Below are 20,828 nucleotides of genomic sequence, written 5' to 3' on the forward strand. Positions count from 1 at the left end.
CTCTTGCAGCAGTGTAAATCAGGACTACTCCACAGAAGTCCAAAGAGTGTCAGAGCAGTGTTGGTGAGAGGGACTCAGACCAGTGGTCTTACAGACAACTCTTCACATCTTCACTTGCTGTCGTGGCAGGAAACGAGACTTTGCCACAGGGTGAGCTGGCCCTTCCAGGGCACGTCGATGGTGCAGCTGGGCGTGAGTCTGCCAGCCCGGGTAGACAGACGTGTGCTATCAGAGCTTGAACTAGTGTGCTAAAAATAGCAGCGTGGACACTGTGGCTCCAGCAGCGCCTCTGGCTGGCCACCAGCGCTCAGAACCACCCAGCGCGCTAGGTTTGTGCTTGGGTGGCTAGCTGAAGTCTCGGCCAGAGCTGCAATGCTCACTCTGCTGTGTTTAACATGCTAGCTCAAGTTGCACTAGCACGACTCCGTCTACCCAAGCGGAGAGGCTTACTCCCAGCTGCAGTGTAGACGGACCCTAAGAGGGCTGGAGCTCAGCTCACCTGTGCCAGGTGTAGCCCACCTCCTCAGATGAAGGGAATGAATCCATTGGTGACATAATGGGAGCATGTTGCTCAGAACCAGGCCTGCTGGGAGGTATAAAGGGTAGCCTGAGGCCAGTGAGGTACAGTTCAGAGACCTTCAAAGGAGCAGGGGGGCTGCTCTATGCAGGAAGACTCTTCTAAGCGCCCAGGCAGAAGGCCTGGGCAGTGCAAGCCTGCCGGGAAAAGGCTAGATCCTGCTACACTTTCCCTCTTCAGATCTGTTGTATTGTTGCTTGCACAGAATGACCCAAAGGTGGCTGCATTTCAGGGGGGGTGGGGGGCTGAAGTGGTTCCTGCATATATAGGGACAGATCCTACTATTAAGGTACAGGCTTAGGTGGAAGTGATGCAAGTAGCCCTGCTCTGAGAGGCATTGTGCCTTCTTCACCCTCCATTGGAGGGATGCTCCCTGCTCTGGAAGTGTCTAGCTCTGCTGGCCAACGTGGGCGGTGGAGGCTGTGGCCCTGCCTCTTTTGTGCTAGCAGGGAGCAATTCCTGTCTCTCACCTGTGGAAGGCCCTTGTGTTGGAGGTGCAGTACGACATTAGCTCCATATGCCTCTTCTCCTACCTTCTGCACCCACACACAGGCCAGACCCAATCTGACCTGTATTGTTGTTTGTAAAGGCTGTAAATGTAAGATGTTGTTATGATACTAATGACACATTTAACATGGAGTCGACTGCTCTGGACCTATTAACATTTGATTATGATTCAGAACAGAGGACAAGGGAGCTGCAAAATACCACTACTCTGCCTTGATAACTAATTAATCAACCACACATATTACATCCATTGCCAGATAATAAAAGCCTCATAGTTCAAGAGGAGCCCATCCGTGAAAGGCCATGATACTGCCTCATAAAGCAATATAAAACCTCATGCTATTAATTTTTTTATGATTTTTTTAAAATTCTCAAACATTACCAGACTGTTCTTGTGCTATTATTGCTGTGTATACAATCATCAGAGGTCACCAATCCTTTCGTGGTTAATGTTGCTGAAGCAAACAGTCCCTATTCCCATCTGAGTAGTTAGGTTCATTGTGTAACGGTTGAGATTTAAGTCCCCTTGTACTGTTTTTCTTTTCTGCCAACTAAATACAGTAAAGAAAAATGTAAGGCATTTCAAGAGGGCTAGGAGTACATTAGAAGCATTTTCTGGTGTTTCAAGGAGACATCACAACTTAATTCTTTTGTGCATCCTTCCCGCCAGGCAGATTAGAGTTCATAGAATTTATTTGGTGAACCGGGATACTTTTCTGAATAAGATGACATATATTTCCTTGATTCATTCTTTTTAGATAACTTGCTAGATAATCTCTAATGTAGATAAATGATTGCACAATTTGCAAATCACCTAACACAAAGAAATAAAGAATAAGAGGTGGGGGCCAAGGACATTTAAGGGGGGAGAGAGGAGGAGGACCAACCAAAGGAGATGCTGAAGGAATCACCCAAGAGGCAGGAGGAGAATAAGGACAGGGTGCAGTCATGGAAGCCAAAGCAAGACACGATATTGAAAAAGAAGTTATGATCGACAGTGTCACAAGCAACTGAGAAGTCCAAGGGGATGAAGATGGAGGAAAGACCCTGATATTGGCCAGGAAAAGACTGTTGGACACCTCAGTGATTATGATTCAGTGGAGTGGAGAAGGCAGATCCTGACTGGAAAGAATCCTGAGTACAGCTGGACGAAAAGAATTTGAGGTAGCTTTTGTGAACAGCAGGATCAGGGAGTTTGAGAGTGAAAAGAAGAGAGGAAAAGGGGCAGTGATTGAAGAGGAAGGTGGAGTTAAGGGTTGGCTTTCTCAGGTTGGTGGTGATCAGATCATGCTTGAATTGTGAGGGGAAGGAGCCAGAAGAGAGGTTGAAGAGAAAAGAAAGGGAGATTGAGGGTGGGGATTAGGAGGCAGGAGAGAATGGGATCACTAGGGCAAGAAGATGGGTTTCAGGAGGAAAGTGGATAGGAAACCTGGATATCAGTGATGGGGTGAGGGAGACAGCGATGGGGAGTGGGGAGATTGTAGCATACCTTGTCTGTCTGTGCTTAAAAGAGGACAGCAAGATCTTGTGCTGGGAGGGAGAAGGGTTTATCAGGGAGTCAAATGTAAGTGACAGCTTTAATGTGGGCACCTGATACAATGACACTGTTTCACTGCGCAACTGTTTAACAAACACCAGAGCTGTGCAAATAACCGACTTTTTGGTTCCCTGACCATACTGAAAAATTGGGAAGGGGGACTGTTTTTGGTCATACAAAATATTTCATTCAATCCAAAATGAAACATTTAAAGAAAAGTTGTTTCAAATTGAAAAATCAAAACACTTTTTGTTAAGGCTGTTGATTAATCGCAGTTAACTCATGCAGTTAACTAAAAAAAAATTAATTGTGATTAAAAAAATTTATGGCAATTAATTGCAGTTTTAATCGCACTGTTAAACAATAGAATACCAATTGAAATGTATTAAATATTTTGTGTTTTTCTACATTTTCATATATAATGTATTCTGTGTTCTAATTGAAATTAAAGTGTGTATATTTTTTATTACAAATATTTGCACTGTAAAAATGATAAACTAAAGAAATGGTATTTTTCAATTCACATCATACAAGTACTGTTATGCAATCTCTTTGTCGTGAAATCGCAACTTACAAATGTAGATTTTTTTTTTGTTACATGACTGTACTCAAAAACAAAACAATTTAAAACTTCAGAGCCTACAGTCCTACTTCTTGTTCAGCCAATCGATAAGACAAACAAATTTGTTTAAATTTATGGGAGATAATTCTGCCCTCCTCTTATTTACAATGTCCCCAAAAAGTGAGAACAGGTATCTGCATGGCACTTTTATAGAAGGCATTGCAAGGTATTATGACAGACCCAGACCAGTGGGGTACAGGAGTCTGGTAGAGGGCAAATATACTGGTCACTGGATGAGTAGTTTTCTGTTCCCTGAGTGACCAGAGCAGGGGCTTCACTAGAGTAATCAGGAACCTGCTAGAACCAGTTAAGGCAGGCAAGCTAATTAGGACACCTGGAGCCAATTAAGAAGAAGCTGCTAGAATCAATTAAGGCAGGCTAATCAGGGCACCTGGATTTTAAAAAAGGAGCTCACTTCAGTTTGTGGTGTGAGTGTGAGGAGCTGGGAGCAAGAGGCGCAAGGAACTGAGAGTGAGAGGGTGAGGGTGTGCTACTGGAGGACTGAGGAGCACAAGCGGTATCAGAAACCAGGAGGAAGGTCCTGTGGTGAGAATAAGGAAGATGTTTGGAGGAGGCCCTGGAAAGTAGCCCAGGGAGTTGTAGCTGTCATGCAGCTGTTACAGGAGGCACTATAGACAGCTGCAATCCACAGGGCCCTGGACTGGAACCCGGAGTAGAGGGTGGGCCCGGGTTCCCCCCAAACCTCCCAATTGACCTGGACTGTGGGTTCTTCCAGAGGGGAAGGTCTCTGAGCTGTTCCCCAACCCACATGGTGAATCTCTGAGGCAAGAAAATCCGCCAATAAGCGCAGGACCCACCAAGATAGAGGAGGAACTTTGTCACAGTATTTACATGCCAGATATGCTAAACATTCATATGCCCCTTCATGCTTTGGCCACCATTCCAGAGGACATGCTTCCATGCTGATGATGCTCTTTAAAAAAATAATGCATTAATTAAATTTGTGACTGAACTCCTTGGGGGAGAATTATATGTCCCCTGCTCTGTTTTACCCGCATTCTGCCATATATTTCATGTTATAGCAGTCTCGGATGAAGACCCAGCACATGTTCATTTTAAGAACACTTTCACTGCAGATTTGACAAAATGCAAAGAAGGTACCAATGTGAGATTTCTAAAGTTAGCTACAGCACTCGACCCAAGGTTTAAGAATCTGAAGTGCCTTCCAAAATTTGAGAGGGACGAGGTGTGGAGCATGCTTTCAGAAGTCGTAAAAGGGCAACACTCTGATGCCGAAACCACAGACCCTGAACCACCAAAAAAGAAAATCAACCTTCTGCTGGTGGCATCTGACTCAGATGATGATGAAAATGAAAATGAACATGCGTCGGTCTGAACTGATTTGGATTGTTATCAAGCAGAACCCATCATCAGCATGGATGCATGTCCTCTGGAATGGTGGTTGAAGCACGAAAAGACGTGAATCTTTAGCGCACGTGGCACGTAAATATCTTGCAATTCTGGTTACAACTAGGGTAACCAGACAGTAAGTGTGAAAAAGCGGGACGGGAGGTAGGGGTAATGAGAGCTATATAAGAAAAAGACCCAAAAATTGGGACTGTCTCTATAAAATTGGGACATCTGGTGACCCTAGTTACAACAGTACCATGCGAATGCCTGTTCTCACTTTCAGGTGACATTGTAAACAATAAGCAGGCAGAATTATCTCCTGCAAATGTAACCAAACTTGTTTGTCTGAGGGACTGGGTGAACAAGAAGTAGGGCTGAGTGGACTTGCAGGCTCTAAAATTTTACATTGTTTTATTTTTGAATGCAGGTTTTTTGGTACATAATTCTACATTTGTAAGTTCAACTTTCATGATAAAGAGATTGCACTACAGTACTTGTCTGAGGTGAATTGAAAAATACTATTTCTTTTGTTTTTTACAGTGCAAATACTTGTAATCAAAAGTAAATATAAAGTGGGCAATGTACACTCTGTATTCTGTGTTGTAACTGAAATCAATGTATTTGAAAATGCAGAAAACATCCAAAAATATTTAAATAAATGGTATTCTATTGTTTAACAGTGCGATTAATCACAATTAATTTTTTAAGCGTGCGATTAATTGCGGGGTTTTTTAATCACTTGACAGCCCTACTTTTTGTTTTTAAAATGTCAAAATGAATTTTTTTAAATTTTGTGACTGAAACAAATCAGTGAATTTGATACAAATCACGAAATGTTTTGGTCGACCCAAATATACATAATTTGGATAAAAAATAGTTTTTGCAGAATTTTTTCCCACTTTAATAGATATATCAGTTAAACTCATCTTTTCACAAAACAACATAAAATTCTATTTAGAAAAGAACTTGCTGTCTGCTCTTACCTTTACTTTGGGTGTGTATGAAGTGTGTGAAAATTCACAGGTTTGGCTGGTAGAATTAGTATGTAAATGGATGGCCCTTCCAAAAACACAGTATCTACAAGCATAGAGATCTCATTAACTCTTCTAGTGCCTAAGGCTGATTAGACTGCCCTGCCTCCTGTACTATATTTAAAGTATTTGGGCCAGTCTAATTCTTGCCTTCTAAAAATAAATAACTCAGATTAAAGTTGAAACAACAACTCTAATCCAGCCCTGGGGTAAACGGGTGCAGATCTGTTGCAATCCATGGAGTTGCTCCCACTTGCACTGGAGCTGAATTTGGTCCAGTATGTTTTAATAAAGATTTAAAGCATAATCCCCACTTTGAGGATTTAGAAGAGGGTTTTTGAAACTAAAAACACATTTCTTCCAAATGAGTCCTGGTTGCAGGCCGTGGTGTTGTCAGATTCCCCTCACACCTGAGTACTAAGTAATGTACTAAATGGGGCAGATTTATAATAGTCAGCTTTCTTAGTGATTGTTTCAGTCTTTCACTCCAAACGGTATATACCTGTTAACTGAATCTCCTTGGTGAACAAGAGGTTAACCTTCAGGTCCTCCTCAGTCCTCTTGAACAGATGCATAGGAAGACAGGAGGAGGAGGAGGAAAATGCCTTTGGGAAGTTAGACTTCAGCACCCAGAATGAGTGGGTGAACATCAACCTGGGGAGATTCCTATTTCTCATTCTGAGCAGATTAATTAATTTTGTTAAATATTGAGGTAGAGACCTTGCTGACTGCCATTGTGTTTTTCTGTTGAGTCATCACACTATCTGACAGTACCTTTTATATTTCTAATTTTAAATCCTAACTAGCTTATCCTCTGTGTTTGGAGAGAGCCTCGCATATTTTGGCACTACCACAATCTAAATAATCAGCAAGTGTAAATTGACATAGCTCCCATTTCATTAGGCCTGTAAACCTAACTTGGACTAAGAAATTATCACCAAAACACCAATCACATCAATGGAGACACATCAGTTTATATCAGCTGGGGATTTGGCCCATGGTTGGCCTGACGGGGTTCCTTTCAAAAGTGGGAAGATCTATCCTTTTCATCCTTTATTTATTACCTTGGTATCTGAGCTATTAATAGTACTTTAGTAATAGTCTTTTTAAAGACCTAAGTAACAATTAAATGTAGCACCAGATTCTATTTTTATAAAAATCCTGTTGATTGTACATGACTGGGTTCCAATAACTTAGTTATATTGGCCTCATTTTCAGTCCAGCCTTAACAAGGCTTCCATATTTTGGTCCACGATTTTGTAGGCATTAAAAATTGTGAATACAAAATTGTATCCACAATTATTTGTGAGCATAACTGAGTTTGTGTCAGTGTGGGTCCCACTCTGGGTATGCGGGAACCACATGCATGCAGCACTGGATTTTTCTTGGCTAGCAGTGTCCATTAGGGCTGTGCGTGCACTCTGTGCTTCATTTCCCTCTTACCGCCCATGGCCAGGTGTCCAACCCCCTAGTTCTCAGCTCAGGCTAAACTCTAAAAAATTATGAATATCTTCAGACCCACTTGTGAGCTTTGATTTTTGACTTCAATGAACTGAGTAATCATTGGACAATACAGTTCAGAGGTGCTCTGATTGACTCCAGGTCAGCAAGAGCTTACCTACCAGAGGACAGTTTCTTATCCCTTCACTCAGTGGTGCTTAACCTACAAGTGAAACCAACAATGACAGTGTGTCTATGTCCGGGGCTATTAGGCCATACATCAGTGTGCATATGTGAGATGCCACTTGCCAGACTTCTCCTGTAACCTTTATACTTGTGGCTGAGATCCGTGTATGCCCCATCCAGACATCATATGAGCAAATGCGATGAAGACTCATCACAAGCATTGCAACTGCTGGCTTGGTGGCTAGACGTGAACATGAGGCGAAAGGTGACATTTTTGGTCCCCCTTCCTCCGGACAATGTTTATCATGGACACACCAGGGACAGGCTGAGGGGCCCACCTGAAACACCTCCAAATGCAAGGTACATGGACTCGGAACAAATTGAAGCTATACATGAATGTCCTGGAACTAAGGATCATCAGGCTAGCCCTGTATAACATTCTTGCCCATTCTGCAGAATTCCAAGGTACAAATTCTGACAGACAACATGTTGGCAATTCACTATGTAAACAAGCAAGGAGGTGTGTGATTATCCCTTCTGCTTGGAAGCCATTGAGTTTCAGGTCATCAGCATGAGGTGATCCCACAAGCTCTATATCTTCCAGAGATCATCAATTACCTAGCAGACTTTCTGAGCAGAATCGTGCTAACCAAACAGTAGTGGTTACTACAGAAATCCATCCTAGACCTGATATTCCATCAGTGGTGGTGGACTCCCATCAAATTTGTTCATCACAGAGGATACCACCAAGTGCTGGAACTTTTATTCCATAGGAGGCATGAGCTCAGGCCCTCTACTGGATGCCTTCCTCCTTTGATTGTCTTGAACTCCTGTATGCATTCCCACCAATTCCTCTGATTCCTAGATAATATCCAAGGTCATATAGGATAAGGCCTCAGTCATCATGATAGTCCCATACTGGCCAAGACAGTTTTGATTATTAGCAGAGTCTCAGCAGCATCCTATACACCTTCCAACTTGCCTGACATAGTACCTCAGAACCATCGTCCGATATCTCACCCAGGCCCACAGTCGCTGCATCTGATGGCCGGATGTTGGCTGGCTGAGCAACACTGACAGAGACTGCTCCCTACCAGGTCAGAAAATTCTTATGCAGAGCAGGAAACGTTCCTCCAGGACAACCTAATCCTCCAAATGGATAAGATTATCCATGTGCGCAACTCAAGAATAATATTGAGTCAGTGGAGTCCCCGATACCAAAGATCTTAGACCACATCCTGCTCCGGAAACACCTGGGGCTAGTGTTTAACTCTCTTAAAGTCTTACCTTTCTACAGTATTGGCATGTTACGCTCCAGTACAGTCGCACTCAGTCTTCTCACAGCCTTTGGTATTCAGGGACTTTCTTCATGCTTGCTCTCCAGTCAGAGACCCAACTTCATTACGGGCTGCCGTGTCATCCTTCTAAAGCTTACGAAGACTTCTATTGAACTGCTATGGGACTACTCAATATGCCTGTCAAGCTGCCAAAGCATGAGTACCAACCTCAGGGCAGATTGTTAAGAAGCAGGGCACACCCACCAAACTGGTTGTGAGTTCTATACTTCGATTTCACCAACCTAGCATCAAGTGTGAACTCCTCAGCACTGTAACAGCCCAACCATGGAGTCCCATATAGTCACCTTGGGTAACCCAGTTTGTCTTGCATAACCTAAAAGCTTAACTTTGTGATAGATGGTCTCTTACACCAAAAATCACCATAATATTGCAGTTACTCCCAGTCCCAAAGGACCAGTCACTTTCCCAGGTCAATTATACTTTAGATCTTACAAAGACAATGCTTGTAGCCATTCCTATAATAAACTAACTAAAGAAAATAAGAGTTATTTACAAAGTTAAAGGGGGTAAACATATACACACAAGTCTTAGGTTCCAAAAGCTGAAAGAAGCTTCTCTAATAAGTAAGCTTTATATGTCCTTTAGGGCTACCCTGGCCAAGCACTGGGGATCTTTTGCTTATGCTTCGTAATCCTTGCCCCTCAGAGTCCAAGCAGCATAAAGATAGTTTCTTCTTGTCAGGGATTTTTATTCCCTTCCCCCAGAGTTCAAGCTGATGGGATGAGTCCACCTGCACATCTCCTCTTCATTGGTGTGGAGGGGTGCAATCAACAAAGTCTTTTCTCCTCTGATGTTCTACAATGGTTTGTCTGGGGTCTATGGGTCTTCTTTTGTTGGGCAGGAGGATACACCTGTGGCAAACCAGTATTTCATATTTGTTAACGCTTCTCTCCTGTGGTTTATAGTTTGAGTGAACACTTAAATATTACCCTATAATGTGATACAGATACGATAAGTGAGATTAATGCACGCAGCAACTCATAAAGCATTTCATAAAGGCCAAAACACTAAATACATTTTTATAAACCCAATACCTAGTTTAACAATACTAACACACAGGTGAGCCAGACTGGTTTCCAGCTATGCATTTGTCAGTGGTCAGTTGAGGCCTAGGGGCCTTGGCATGAGCTGGCACCTGGTCTGCCAGCATCACAATATCACAAGACAGATATTCTCATGGCCATTACATCAGCATGGACAGTCAGCAAGTTCCAAGTTTTTATGTCCGGATTGTTTTACACATCCTTCCAAAGGGACAAGATGGTGGTGAAATTGTACCCCAAAGTCATCCCTAAGGTGGAGTTGGAATTTCACCTGAACCAATCCATTACCTTATCAGTCATCTTCTTGAAACTGCACTCAATGCCAGGAGAAAAGAAGCTCCATATTCTATATGTCTCCAGAGCCTTTCTATATTACCTCAGCAGGACTAAATGTTTTGGGTTCTCTCCCCACCTCTTCTTGTCTATATCTGGTGCCTTGAAAGGTTGTCTTGTCACAGAGAATCCTTGAAGTGGCTCATGCAGTGTATTTCCACCTGCTATCCGCTGGCTAGCGAGCCTCTCCCTCCGAATGTCAAGGCACTTTCCACCAGGGCACAGGCACCATCTTCCACCCACTTCAGAAACATGCTGATCTCGCAGATCTACAAGGCAGCAATGCAGCATCACCTGCTAACTTTTGTTAAGCATATGTTGTGACAAACTGGGACTGTTCTTAATGTGGTCTTTGAATGCTGAGTGGGGAGTGTTGGCTGGGAAGGCGGGGGAGTGTGGCTAGGATGGTCTGCATTGGGGGATGGGAGACTGGACTTGAGGGAGAATATCTGAGCATGTAACATGAGAACCCAGGAAGGGGTTAGAGGTCAGGTGACACCTTTGCCCGGGAAACTGAACAAAGGCTGGGGGAGGAGATGCTGGGGAGAGAGAGAGAGTTTCAGGAATTGGCTGGTAATGGAGGGAGCCCAGACGGGCTCTGCCCCCCCAATGGGGCTGTGGTGCCCCTGGGACCCCAGGATGGACCTAACTGGGGGCGGGGTCCTATTGTCTGTGCCTGCAAGACCTGTCTTGGACTGTGTTCCTGTTGTCTGAATAAACCTTCTGCTTTACTGGCTGGCTGAGAGTCATGGTGAATTGCAGGAAGCCGGGGGTGCAGGGCCTTGTGTCCCCCCACACTCCGTGACATATGTATTTGACCTGGCAGCCAAATCAGAGACCACGTTCAGGACAGCAGTACTTTAATCTCTGTTTGACTGATGCAGCTGAACTTCAGGGGGGGTACTGCTTGCCTGTCACCTGCAGTGGGATCCACACTGACGAATACATGAAGAAGAAAAACACTTTTCACTAACTGTTCTTTGAGATGGTGTAGTCCGTTTGCATCCCACAACCAGCCCTCCATTCCTGCTTTTCAGAGTCCTCCGCCACACAGGCGTTGAACTGTGGGAGGAGTGCAGCAGCCCCCTGCCCTTTATGGCAAGAGCACAGGGAGGCCCGGGCACCATGGATGGCCCTGATGGATACTGCTAATCAAGAAAAACCTGGTGTCGTGTGCATGAGGTGCTTGTGTTCCTACAGTAGGATCCACACTGCCTACAGCATCTCAAAGAATCTCAGTTATTGTAGGGCAATTAACTGTTCTTCACTTGGACACCTTCAGAATCCATTTTTGGGAGCACTGAATCCTGATTCGTTCAAGTGACGTTAATTGCTGCTGCAGTTACTTGTGCCAGAGGCCTCTGAATGTTTGTCCCAATGTCTATAGTTATTTCCACTTCTCTTTTTCAGTGGAAAGAAACCTTTGGGGAAGAATTTGAGCATAAAAGAATGTGGCATCTGAGCTGGGATTATTACCTTTTAAGAGGACAGTGAATGTGAGTTACTGTACGTGGTGTGATAAGAAATGGCCCAGCTTTGTGTGTGCACTGCACCACAGAGCTCTTTGCAGCTGACAGTGACCAATGTGCCCCTCAGTGCTGGTTGGCAGCATTGACGTCAGCCCATAGCTGAGAAATTAGCTGCAGCCTGCAGGGAAAATAGGCAAAGCAAAACCATATAATTTCTCCATACAGCATGACCAAGCTGTTTCTCTTTTTACATTTTAGCGTCTCAACAAGCCCCATAGTGCTTTACTCAATCTGGATCCAGGAAAAAGGTTTCCAAAAATAGAGACGTTTAATGTCAGCATTAATGGGATCACAGCAATAAAATATCTCTTCCAGCAAGAAGGCTAATTTACAGGAGCTATTCACTGTCTTGATTGTAAAGTTGCCTCCCATCTCCAGATAAAAATGCACCCTGTCCTCTAATCCCAGGCCTATAAACCTCACTGGGATGAACAGCAAACCAGCACGAACACCATGCTTTCCTTGTAGCAGGTGCAGAGTTACCTGGAGTGATAGGGGCCCTGCAACCTTTTATTCAAAAAGGTGTGTGTAATAAAGAATCCTGTGAATGAAGATTTTTGGGATCAGGCTCAGTAATTTATAAAACCTGGCAAGGGACCATCTTTTGGTTCTGTTTATATAGCCCCTAGTACAATGACGTCTTGGTTCATGACTAGGACTACTAGGCACAATACAAACAAGTAGTAATAATCATTTAGTCTATAGCAAATAGGATTTGGGGGTTCCATCTTACCTAGCTATATGGTGCCTTGCTCTGCTCCTAGAGGATTTACAATAAATTTGCATTGGCCGCTCTTAACTCAAAGCAGTCATATAAAGCATAGTTTGTCAAAGACACAGTAGTGTTTGCCAGTAGCTGATCATGGTGTTCGTCAGAGTCTTAATAAGCCAATTTGTCAAACTTAAATAAAGTGCACTGGTGCTTGCAGGCATAAAAGATGGAAATGACCTATTCCAATAGGTCATCTAGTCTGCCCCTGTGAGGCCAGGATTGTTCCCTACAACACATTTTCTAGTGCTTTCTCCAGTTGAGTTTCAACTGCCAAGCCATGAGACTAACCCCAGCTTCCTAGGGGAGACCTGGCCAGTGTCTCTCAGATCTCACCGTTGGAAATGTTTCCTCTTCTTCTTCTTAAATTTACTTTTTCTTAATTCCATCCCATTATTCTTAGCTACAGCCCCATGTACCACACTGAACAGAGGCAGCGTTGTTCAGGAGATGGTGCACAGGACTTGGAGCTAGGAATTACTGAGTTCTGACCCTAGCTCTTATTCTGGGGCTGTGGGCAAGTCATTTCATTTCCTTTCCCCATTTCCACCTCCACAACACTGACCTCCTTCACCGGGGAACTTGGAGGGTTAAGTAATGAATGTGCACAGAGCACTTAGAAAATCCAGAGTGCTGCATAAGTGTCTAACCCATTGCTGAGTGTGGGACAGGTCCCGCTCCATGCCCGATCTGCAGAGGATATGTGTGTGTTACAGCAACTGCTAAAGAGCACTGGCTCAGGCTAGAGCTGCTCATGCTTTTAGCTCTACAGGGCTCTGGTTCAATCCCCTACGTGTCCGCCAAAATGACAACTGTCATAAGTGCTAAGTAGATGCTGTGCCTACATTCAATGGTGAAGGGTATTTAGAGATGTTTATAGCTGGAACTGTTATCAGTGATAAACAAATCCTCTCCCGCACAGCCTACCGCTACAGTAGCTAGAGAAATTAGAGATGGGACCAAGCTGCAGTGTGAGTACCTGGATCTGAATGATCCCAGAGTCGAAGGAAGTTTGGGCCTGGGGTGCTGAGGTTTGGCCCATTTTAGATACAAGGGGCAGCCATGAAGTTTGAGTCCAGCACGGAACTCCCTGTTGATAGAGGGTTTAGGAGGTGTGGTTCTGAGCTGGGCCCATCTCCATGACTTCTCTCTCCCCTTACACATACATTTAAGCCTTGTCTACTCTGTGACTTCAGCCACGAGTGTGGCTGCACTAGTGGGAAATGCTAGCATAGACACCAGTGCAGTTTATTTTTAACTAGTCCAGATTATCCTGGATTCCACCCTTAGGCCTCGTCTACACTTGGGACTAGCCTGGCGTAGTAATCAGTCGCCAGCTTTCGGTGTAGTTGCAGGGGTGCTGACCCCTATGTGTAGAAAGGAGCATGCAGGAATAAACCTCCCTTAGCTCAGTCCAGGCAAACTCCTGTGTGTTTTTGTCTATGCGTAAAGCTCAGCGATGGTGCAGCTACCCGGATTGCTGAATCAGGGCTATTCCTGGAGACAGACCAGGCCAGAGTCAATGTCTGGCTCTCCTATACTGGTGACCTTTGACCTAACCACTTATGTCTGCTTCCAGGGGAGAAGTACGAGCTGCATGCAGGGACAGAGTCCACCCCGAGCGTGGTGGTGCATGTCTGCGACAGCGACACAGAGGAAGAAGAGGACCCAAAGAATTCTCCAAAGCCAAAAATTATTCAAACCCGGCGCCCTGGCCTGCCTCCTCCTGTGTCTAACTGAGCCTCTCCAGCGGAAGCCGCACTTCTCTCCTCCAGCATGGCTCTTTGTTTTTCTGTTTGCTATGTTTTGTTGAAGGGCAGTCATTGCCTCTTGGGTAATGGGACATCTAGCTCATTGAAATCCCGTCTCTGTACTCAAGCCTGTCTAACACAAGGGCTAGGAAAAAGTTCTTTGTACATGTAACCATATCACCTGCCATCAAGTGTAATAGATCTTGGGAAAGGGGCTCAGTCTGATGGTTTTTCATAGCTTTGCACCTTGTAATGATAGCAAAACCAGAAGCATCACTTAGTAAACTAGTGATGAGCAAATAGGCTGATGTTGGGATTAACATTCAGACTAGCAGAACAACATTCTCTGCTCCACTTCCCGTAGGATCCCACTCCCCACTCTCCCACTCCTCCCCAGCAGACCTGGGTCTCCCACTTGTCCCTCCTTCTTACCTGGTGTCATCGTGTGAGGTAGCAGCTCGGTGGCCTTTAACCCCTTCACCTCCACTTACTGAGCATTTATCTTGTGGGGGGCAACCCAGTGGCCTTTCACTCCCCCGGGGAACTTCTGCAGGGGACAAGAAGTTCTCTGCATGTTTCAGTTACAGCCAGAGGAGTGAAACACTCCTGTCCCTTGAGTGCTGCTGAATACACTGGCCCTTTAAATCTGAGGCTAACACACCCTGGAGTGCATTGGGCTGAAGGGGGAGGCAGGATTTTGTGAAGGGGGAGGTGTCCTTCATTCCTTCGCCCTCCAATGAGAGGGAGCCAGGCTGCTAGCAGTGGGGGAAATCCTCACATTCCCTCCCAGCAGGAGAGCAAGGATGTTACTTCTCTTTTCCTGCACCCCTGAGCGTAGGGTGGAGAAGCTAACTTCCCATTACATGGGATTCATTGCTGTCTCGTGGTAGCAGCAAAAGGCAGTGATGGGCCGAGGTTTCCAGTGGAATGCTGGATAGCCCTGATACTCCAGCTGTTTGCAAATATTTGCCTCTCCCTAATAATCAGCACTCCCCCTCCCCCTTTGCTCGATGTGTTTTAAGGTCCATATTAGCTGTATGCAGTATTCTCTCCCTGCCCCTCCCCCAGGCCAAATAAAACAGGACCACACTTAAACTTGAACTTAGACTGCATGGAATTTACTCTCCTGTCTCACTCACTCCTACATGTCCCTGTCACCCATAAAATGCACAGGATTACTGACATTTTTGTGCTTTCATTGTGGCTGGTAGCAGAGAGTACTTAGATATTTGGATTTTCTACCTGGGCAGATCATCTCTGTTAATTATTCTCATGCACGCTCACCGTTTCGAGAAAGTGCTTTCTAGAGATCTAAGCCTCGCTCTTACAAAGGCACATGAGCTTAACTTGACACACGTGAGTAATTCCATTAAATGAAAGTGAAGCATATGCATACGGCTTTGCAGGATTGGGGCATAAGCAAATGAGCAGCAGTTCTATCCCACCCCCTTGAAAAAGACTCTGTAGAGATGGCACTGAGGGGTTCCATGTTTAAACTCTGTGCCTTTCGATCAAATTTGCTCCATTTACAAGTAAAAAAAGTTTTTCTACTTCTCAACCCTGCAAGGTCAACCTGGGATCTGAAAGTCAAGCTAGGTTCTGTAATAAAACCTTGTTAGGAAGTTTCTGAAAATTACAGTGGCAGAATCTTAATTAACGATGAGGATACGCACACTTCAGTGGACTCTAGCTCATTCTCCAATTGCTGTATTGACTCAGCAATACTGACAGAAAGAAAAACATGTAATTTTGTCACTAAAATCAGCAGAGAATTCTCAATGCCCCTTGGGAGAACAGAACTGTGGGTGTAAGAATGAGCCATTTTTACAGAGTTCCTTTTCTGACCATCACCACAGAGAACTAGAGCCTTGCTTATGCATAACCCTTATGGTGATGATTCTCAGTGCAGTGTGGACACCACTTAGCAGATGTTCACATTTAGGTTCAAGAAGCATGTTCAATGCAGCAGAAACCTAACCTAAATGAGACTTGACTTTATTAGCTTTATGGGATCTAGACAGAGGACCTTCTTTAAAAAAAAAAAAAAAAAGCTTTTCAGCTATTTCACATTATTACTTTTTGGCAATGCTTTCAGAACTGATTTAAAGAATAATATTCTTCTTATTTTAAATCACCTTCCACCCTGGGACTATAATGTGACCAATCCTGCTGAAAATGGTACATCAGGCAAGCTATAGGATTTAAGGAGAACGAATCCCCTCCTATTTCATGTGTCACTACATAGATAAAAAGCTATTTTGATGTCAAGATCCTTTGGCTTCAGACAGTTAATTATGAATAGTATTTTTATGTGAGGTTTAAATGTAACATTTCCCGAATAAAACGATCACTTTGAGATGGCAGAGATTTGGGGGCCAGATCCTCAGCTGCTGTAAATCTGTGTAGCTCCATTTACCTCCATTTACACCAGCTGAGGATCTGGTCTTTTATGTACAAAAATCAAACAGTGAATAAGGAACCCAAACCTAGTCCCCACATCAAAGCAAAATCAGACGTTTGGGGGTTTGGATCCGGGTCCAAACTATGCAACTTGGGCCCAACTCAGATTAAAAATCCTATTGTGACTGAAGCATCCGTTTTAGTTTAATGTTCACTTCGTCTTATTGTCTCAAAGTGCATTATGGGGCATGCACACCAGGGATGCTTAAAGACAGGCATAGTTAATTGACTATGTTAGGTCCTAAAGGAGTGGAACTATAGGTACTGTGCAGGAGGGTGTGGGAAATAGCTTCACTGTCCAAACCACAGAAAGAAAAACACAGCTGAAAGATTGAGACAACCCAAGGGAATCCTGGTATGGCTGCAATCAGGGTTTATAAATCACTATGTAAAAGAACAATACTTCTGATATTATAGATTAACCTCTCTAGTATGAAAATAACATTTGAGAACCTGGTAAGCCAGCTTTGTATCTCACTAGCAGCCTAAGCCTGACTAGTAGTGGAAAACAGGCTTCCTCAAAAAGGGCTGACCACTTTGAAAAGTAAATTTTCTACATAAATTCAGTAGTCCAGATCCTGTGGCCCTACTGACTTCAATGGGAGTTTTGTCTATGTAAAGTCTGCAAGCTCCGCTACTATGACTTTCACTCGCTGTATGAGGATTTGCAACACCAAAAGCAGAGCACTTTATAAGAGCACTATAAATCAGGACTAACTCCAGTGGCTTCACTGGAGTTACTCCTGATTCACACCAGTGTAAGAGACAGCAGAATTTGGCCCTGATTCTTTAAACTTGCTTTTCAAATGGGTTCTGAGATACTACTGAAATGGTTTTCTAGAGGTGAAATGGCACCCTCTAGTGGAGGTACGTTGCTCACTCCTCTGGTTAGAAATGGAGTAGAGAAAATGAAGTTTACAATTGCTACTACTGGTGCACCCTCTACCCCGCTTGTCCTCCCCCTTCTTCTCTGAACTTAGACTGTCTCTTTCATACTCTGCATACGGTGACTTCTTTTGTAAACGTATTTGTGCATTTAATTTCCTTAAACTCAAAGCAGGGCTCTCAAACATTTCAAAATAAATAGTAGTCATTGTCAAAAGTCTCAGTGTTGCAACAGGACCCCCATGCCCTTGTGGGGACCCACTGTCATCACTAGAACAGCATACTAGCTGATCCCATAGCTGGATTGTCTCCCTCTAAAAAAACCTTGCTATAATATCTGAGCTAAATGGATCCGTACTTTAAAAAAAAAAAAAAAAAAAAACAACCTTGAATAGGGTTAAAAATGTGTCCTGTGGGTAAACGACAATCCTGCTCTTTCACATTTATTTGCTCCCAAATTGGCTAGTTCTCTTTTCATGCAGTGACAGTGAAAAGGGCCTTTCTTGAGACAAAGGGAACGTCTTTTGTATAGAATGATAATCAGCTAAATAGTCTTGCAAGACTTTACAGTGGTATGTCCTAGCACTGTGAGAGTTAGTTTTGTGTCAGCATTTCCATTATACTGTACACACCTTTTACAAATATTCTATTTAGTCATATTTTATAGGAGTATTAAAAAAGGTTATTGGCTAATGAATCACTTTTGCACTTGTATAACTCAGAGCTTAGTTTTAAAAAATAAATATGGCAAATGATGATTTGTCCATGTGTTCTGCTTGCTTTTGGCATTTTGAAAAGCAATCCTCAAGAAAGGTTAAAATAGTCTAGTGAACTGGCTAGTGTGAATGTGCACTACTGCTCGCTACTGGATGAAACCAGGACTGCTTAAAATGTGCGTCACAGGCCACATGCTGCTGACTGGAGATTATCCTGTAGTTCAAGTGGGCCTGTGTTTCTGGAGCAGGAGGATAAAGGAAATATAAGTGTGATATATGCAAGCTTTCACTTCAGTCACTATTGTTTTCTGTACAAATTATGACAATTCCTGGCAAGATATGAAGCTAAAATTCAAATCTAATTTAAGTAGTTGCAATTCCATTGACTTTCATAAACTTACACTGCTTATACCATATCTGAATTTGCCTGGGATTATGTAAAAATAGCACACTGCATTAGTTCAGAAAAGCAAGTATGTGTCTCTACCAACTGAAATCACTCCACGGTGGCTGTTAAAAATGGGTAAACATGATACATATGCATGTTTAAATAGGTAACTTGGCATTGAGAAAATGCCTAATCATAAAAAGAAAAGAACAATACTAATCCTGATTCCCACAAAATATCAGAGTGATGGTTTATGGTCTACCATGTCGATTCATATAGGGTATTTTTCCTCTTCCTCTAGGATAGTCCTGAAGGATTGTTTTGTTGTTTAAGGCAAAGAACTGGAGCCAGAAGATATGGATTCTCTATCAAGCTCCACCAGAGATTTCTTGTGTGTGACCTTCTGCAAGTCGTTTAGATCTAATTTTCATAAGTGACTAATGATTTTGGTGCTCAATATGAGGCATCTTAAAGGGGCCTGATTTTCAGAGAGATGGTGCTCAGAACTTGGTGAAAATCAGGACCCTTTAATGTCTCAGATTGCCATCCAAAAATTGAAGCACACAAAAATCATTGGTCTCTTTACAATGTAGACCTTATTCTTTGTGTCTGGTATAAAAAGGTGGCAGTGATGGGATCCAGGGGTAAAATGGTCTGTATAACTCCTAATTATTCTCTACTGCTAGGCAGCATGTGAGCTTGCCCAAGCAACAATGAGAAAAGATTCTTTAGCTGATTTGTATTGAAACGTGACAATTGTCTAAATGCCATTTGTGTTTGAATAGTGCATAAAAGGGAAAAACCACATTGCCTGGAAATAAGCCCAATGGTTGCCAAAGTGAACATTGGAGCCCACGTTTCCAGACAGGCCTCACCTGGACTCTGTATGGGCAAATGTAATCACAGAAGTTATATGCACAAAATTCCATTAAGCACTTAATCTGAACACACAAATGGGCTGTTACACTTCTATAGTAGGGCATTTGCACACACAAGTGATAGTGTGCAATCAGGGCCTGATCCTGCAAGATGCCGAGCAACTCTTGGGAGTCAGAATTGAAGGCATGTCTTACCTCCAATTGTTATTAGCACCTTACAGGTTCATGCCCTGATTACTTGCACAACTGACTGCACACCCAAAGTTGTGCATGTATTTTGTTACCGGTAGTGTGCTTGGGGCTGTGCAAGACACAAATCAAGATAATCACCACCCCAAAGAGTTTACAACCTAGACAGGACAGATATTAGAGCGCACAGGATGCACTGGGAAGCCCAAAGCAGGCAACAACTAGAATGATTATTGCTGACTCACTTTTTGCACAGAGGCCCTGTTTTCAAAGGGGACTCAACACCTCACAGAATTGGGCTTGTAGTTACTTACTGCCTGATAATGGAGAGTCTGCAAATTATTTGTTAGAATTACTCCCAGACTCATCAGAATGATTTATCTGAGGTGATAACAGCCCAGCAGTACTTTGTCATAGATCGGGGTGGGGACAGGAACTGTTTTTTCCTGGAAGAGGGATGTTGGGCCGGTTGTTATGAATAATCCTGATTAGTGCAACTGCTATTCGTTTTGGTTTTGGTTCAGCAATTTCCTGCTAGCCATTGAAACTCAAAATCACAGAACACTGTTTGTAGGTTTCCTCCTCCCCCTCCATTCAAGATTCTTTAATTAAAAAAAAAAAAACCTTGCAAATTCAGTTTAAGTACTGCAATTACTTATCCACTGTGTTAATGTATAAGAAAATAAAGCAATGTCTCATCTTGAAGCTTTTGGCGTTTTCCTCAAGGAAGCCACTTTACAATAATAGTTACCAAAATATACAAGGTTTGCTGGCTCAAAAAAATAAGGTACAGATTAAGGTACTGGACAGATCCTGGCCAAGATTAATCCCTAATGTAACAACACTAAAATTAATAGTTATGTTGGTGAGGAACACGGCACCTTTTATTCAAGAAGTTCATACAGGGCGAAGTTCAGCAACCCACACTGTACCGTGTTCACCTGGCTTTGCAGTTGGAGTTACGGAGGCTTTTAGCAACACCATAGGGGGGAGATTGTGCTGTGCCCCGTGCAGATGTGTAAGGAGGGGGGTAGCCCAAGAGATCTGTTACCTCACATGCCTAGGTGAGGGTTGGCCATGGTTCCACTGTTTGTGCTCAGAAAAGTGCAAGGACAGTGAGGAGTGAGTGCCACTATTACCCCAAAGAGGTTGAGGCATCTGCAAACTGGCCAGTGCAGATGCTTTGGCTTGGAGAGGAGTATAGGCAGCACAGCACTTGCACTCCCTAAAACACAATGCTACCCTGCATTCTTACCAG

At 43.5% G+C, this 20,828-nt stretch overlaps 1 protein-coding gene across 4 annotated transcripts in view; it reads left to right on the forward strand.

Annotated features, from left to right (window-relative positions):
- RCAN2 (regulator of calcineurin 2) overlaps nucleotides 1-15,433 on the forward strand; it is a 161,543-nt gene extending 146,110 nt beyond the window's left edge. For 3 of the 4 annotated variants that reach the window (XM_034766647.1, XM_034766648.1, XM_034766650.1), the window contains one exon: nucleotides 13,883-15,433. In XM_034766647.1, coding sequence (XP_034622538.1) covers nucleotides 13,883-14,043 — 161 coding nt within the window. In that variant the 3' untranslated portion in view covers nucleotides 14,044-15,433. Of the gene's footprint in view, nucleotides 1-11,415; nucleotides 13,442-13,882 lie in introns of those variants that run through there. The other variant, XM_034766649.1, reaches the window with a different exon arrangement.
- Nucleotides 15,434-20,828: the final 5,395 nt, after the last annotated feature.

Source organism: Trachemys scripta, chromosome 3 (genome assembly GCF_013100865.1).
Source record: "Trachemys scripta elegans isolate TJP31775 chromosome 3, CAS_Tse_1.0, whole genome shotgun sequence".
NCBI lineage: Eukaryota > Metazoa > Chordata > Testudines > Emydidae > Trachemys > Trachemys scripta.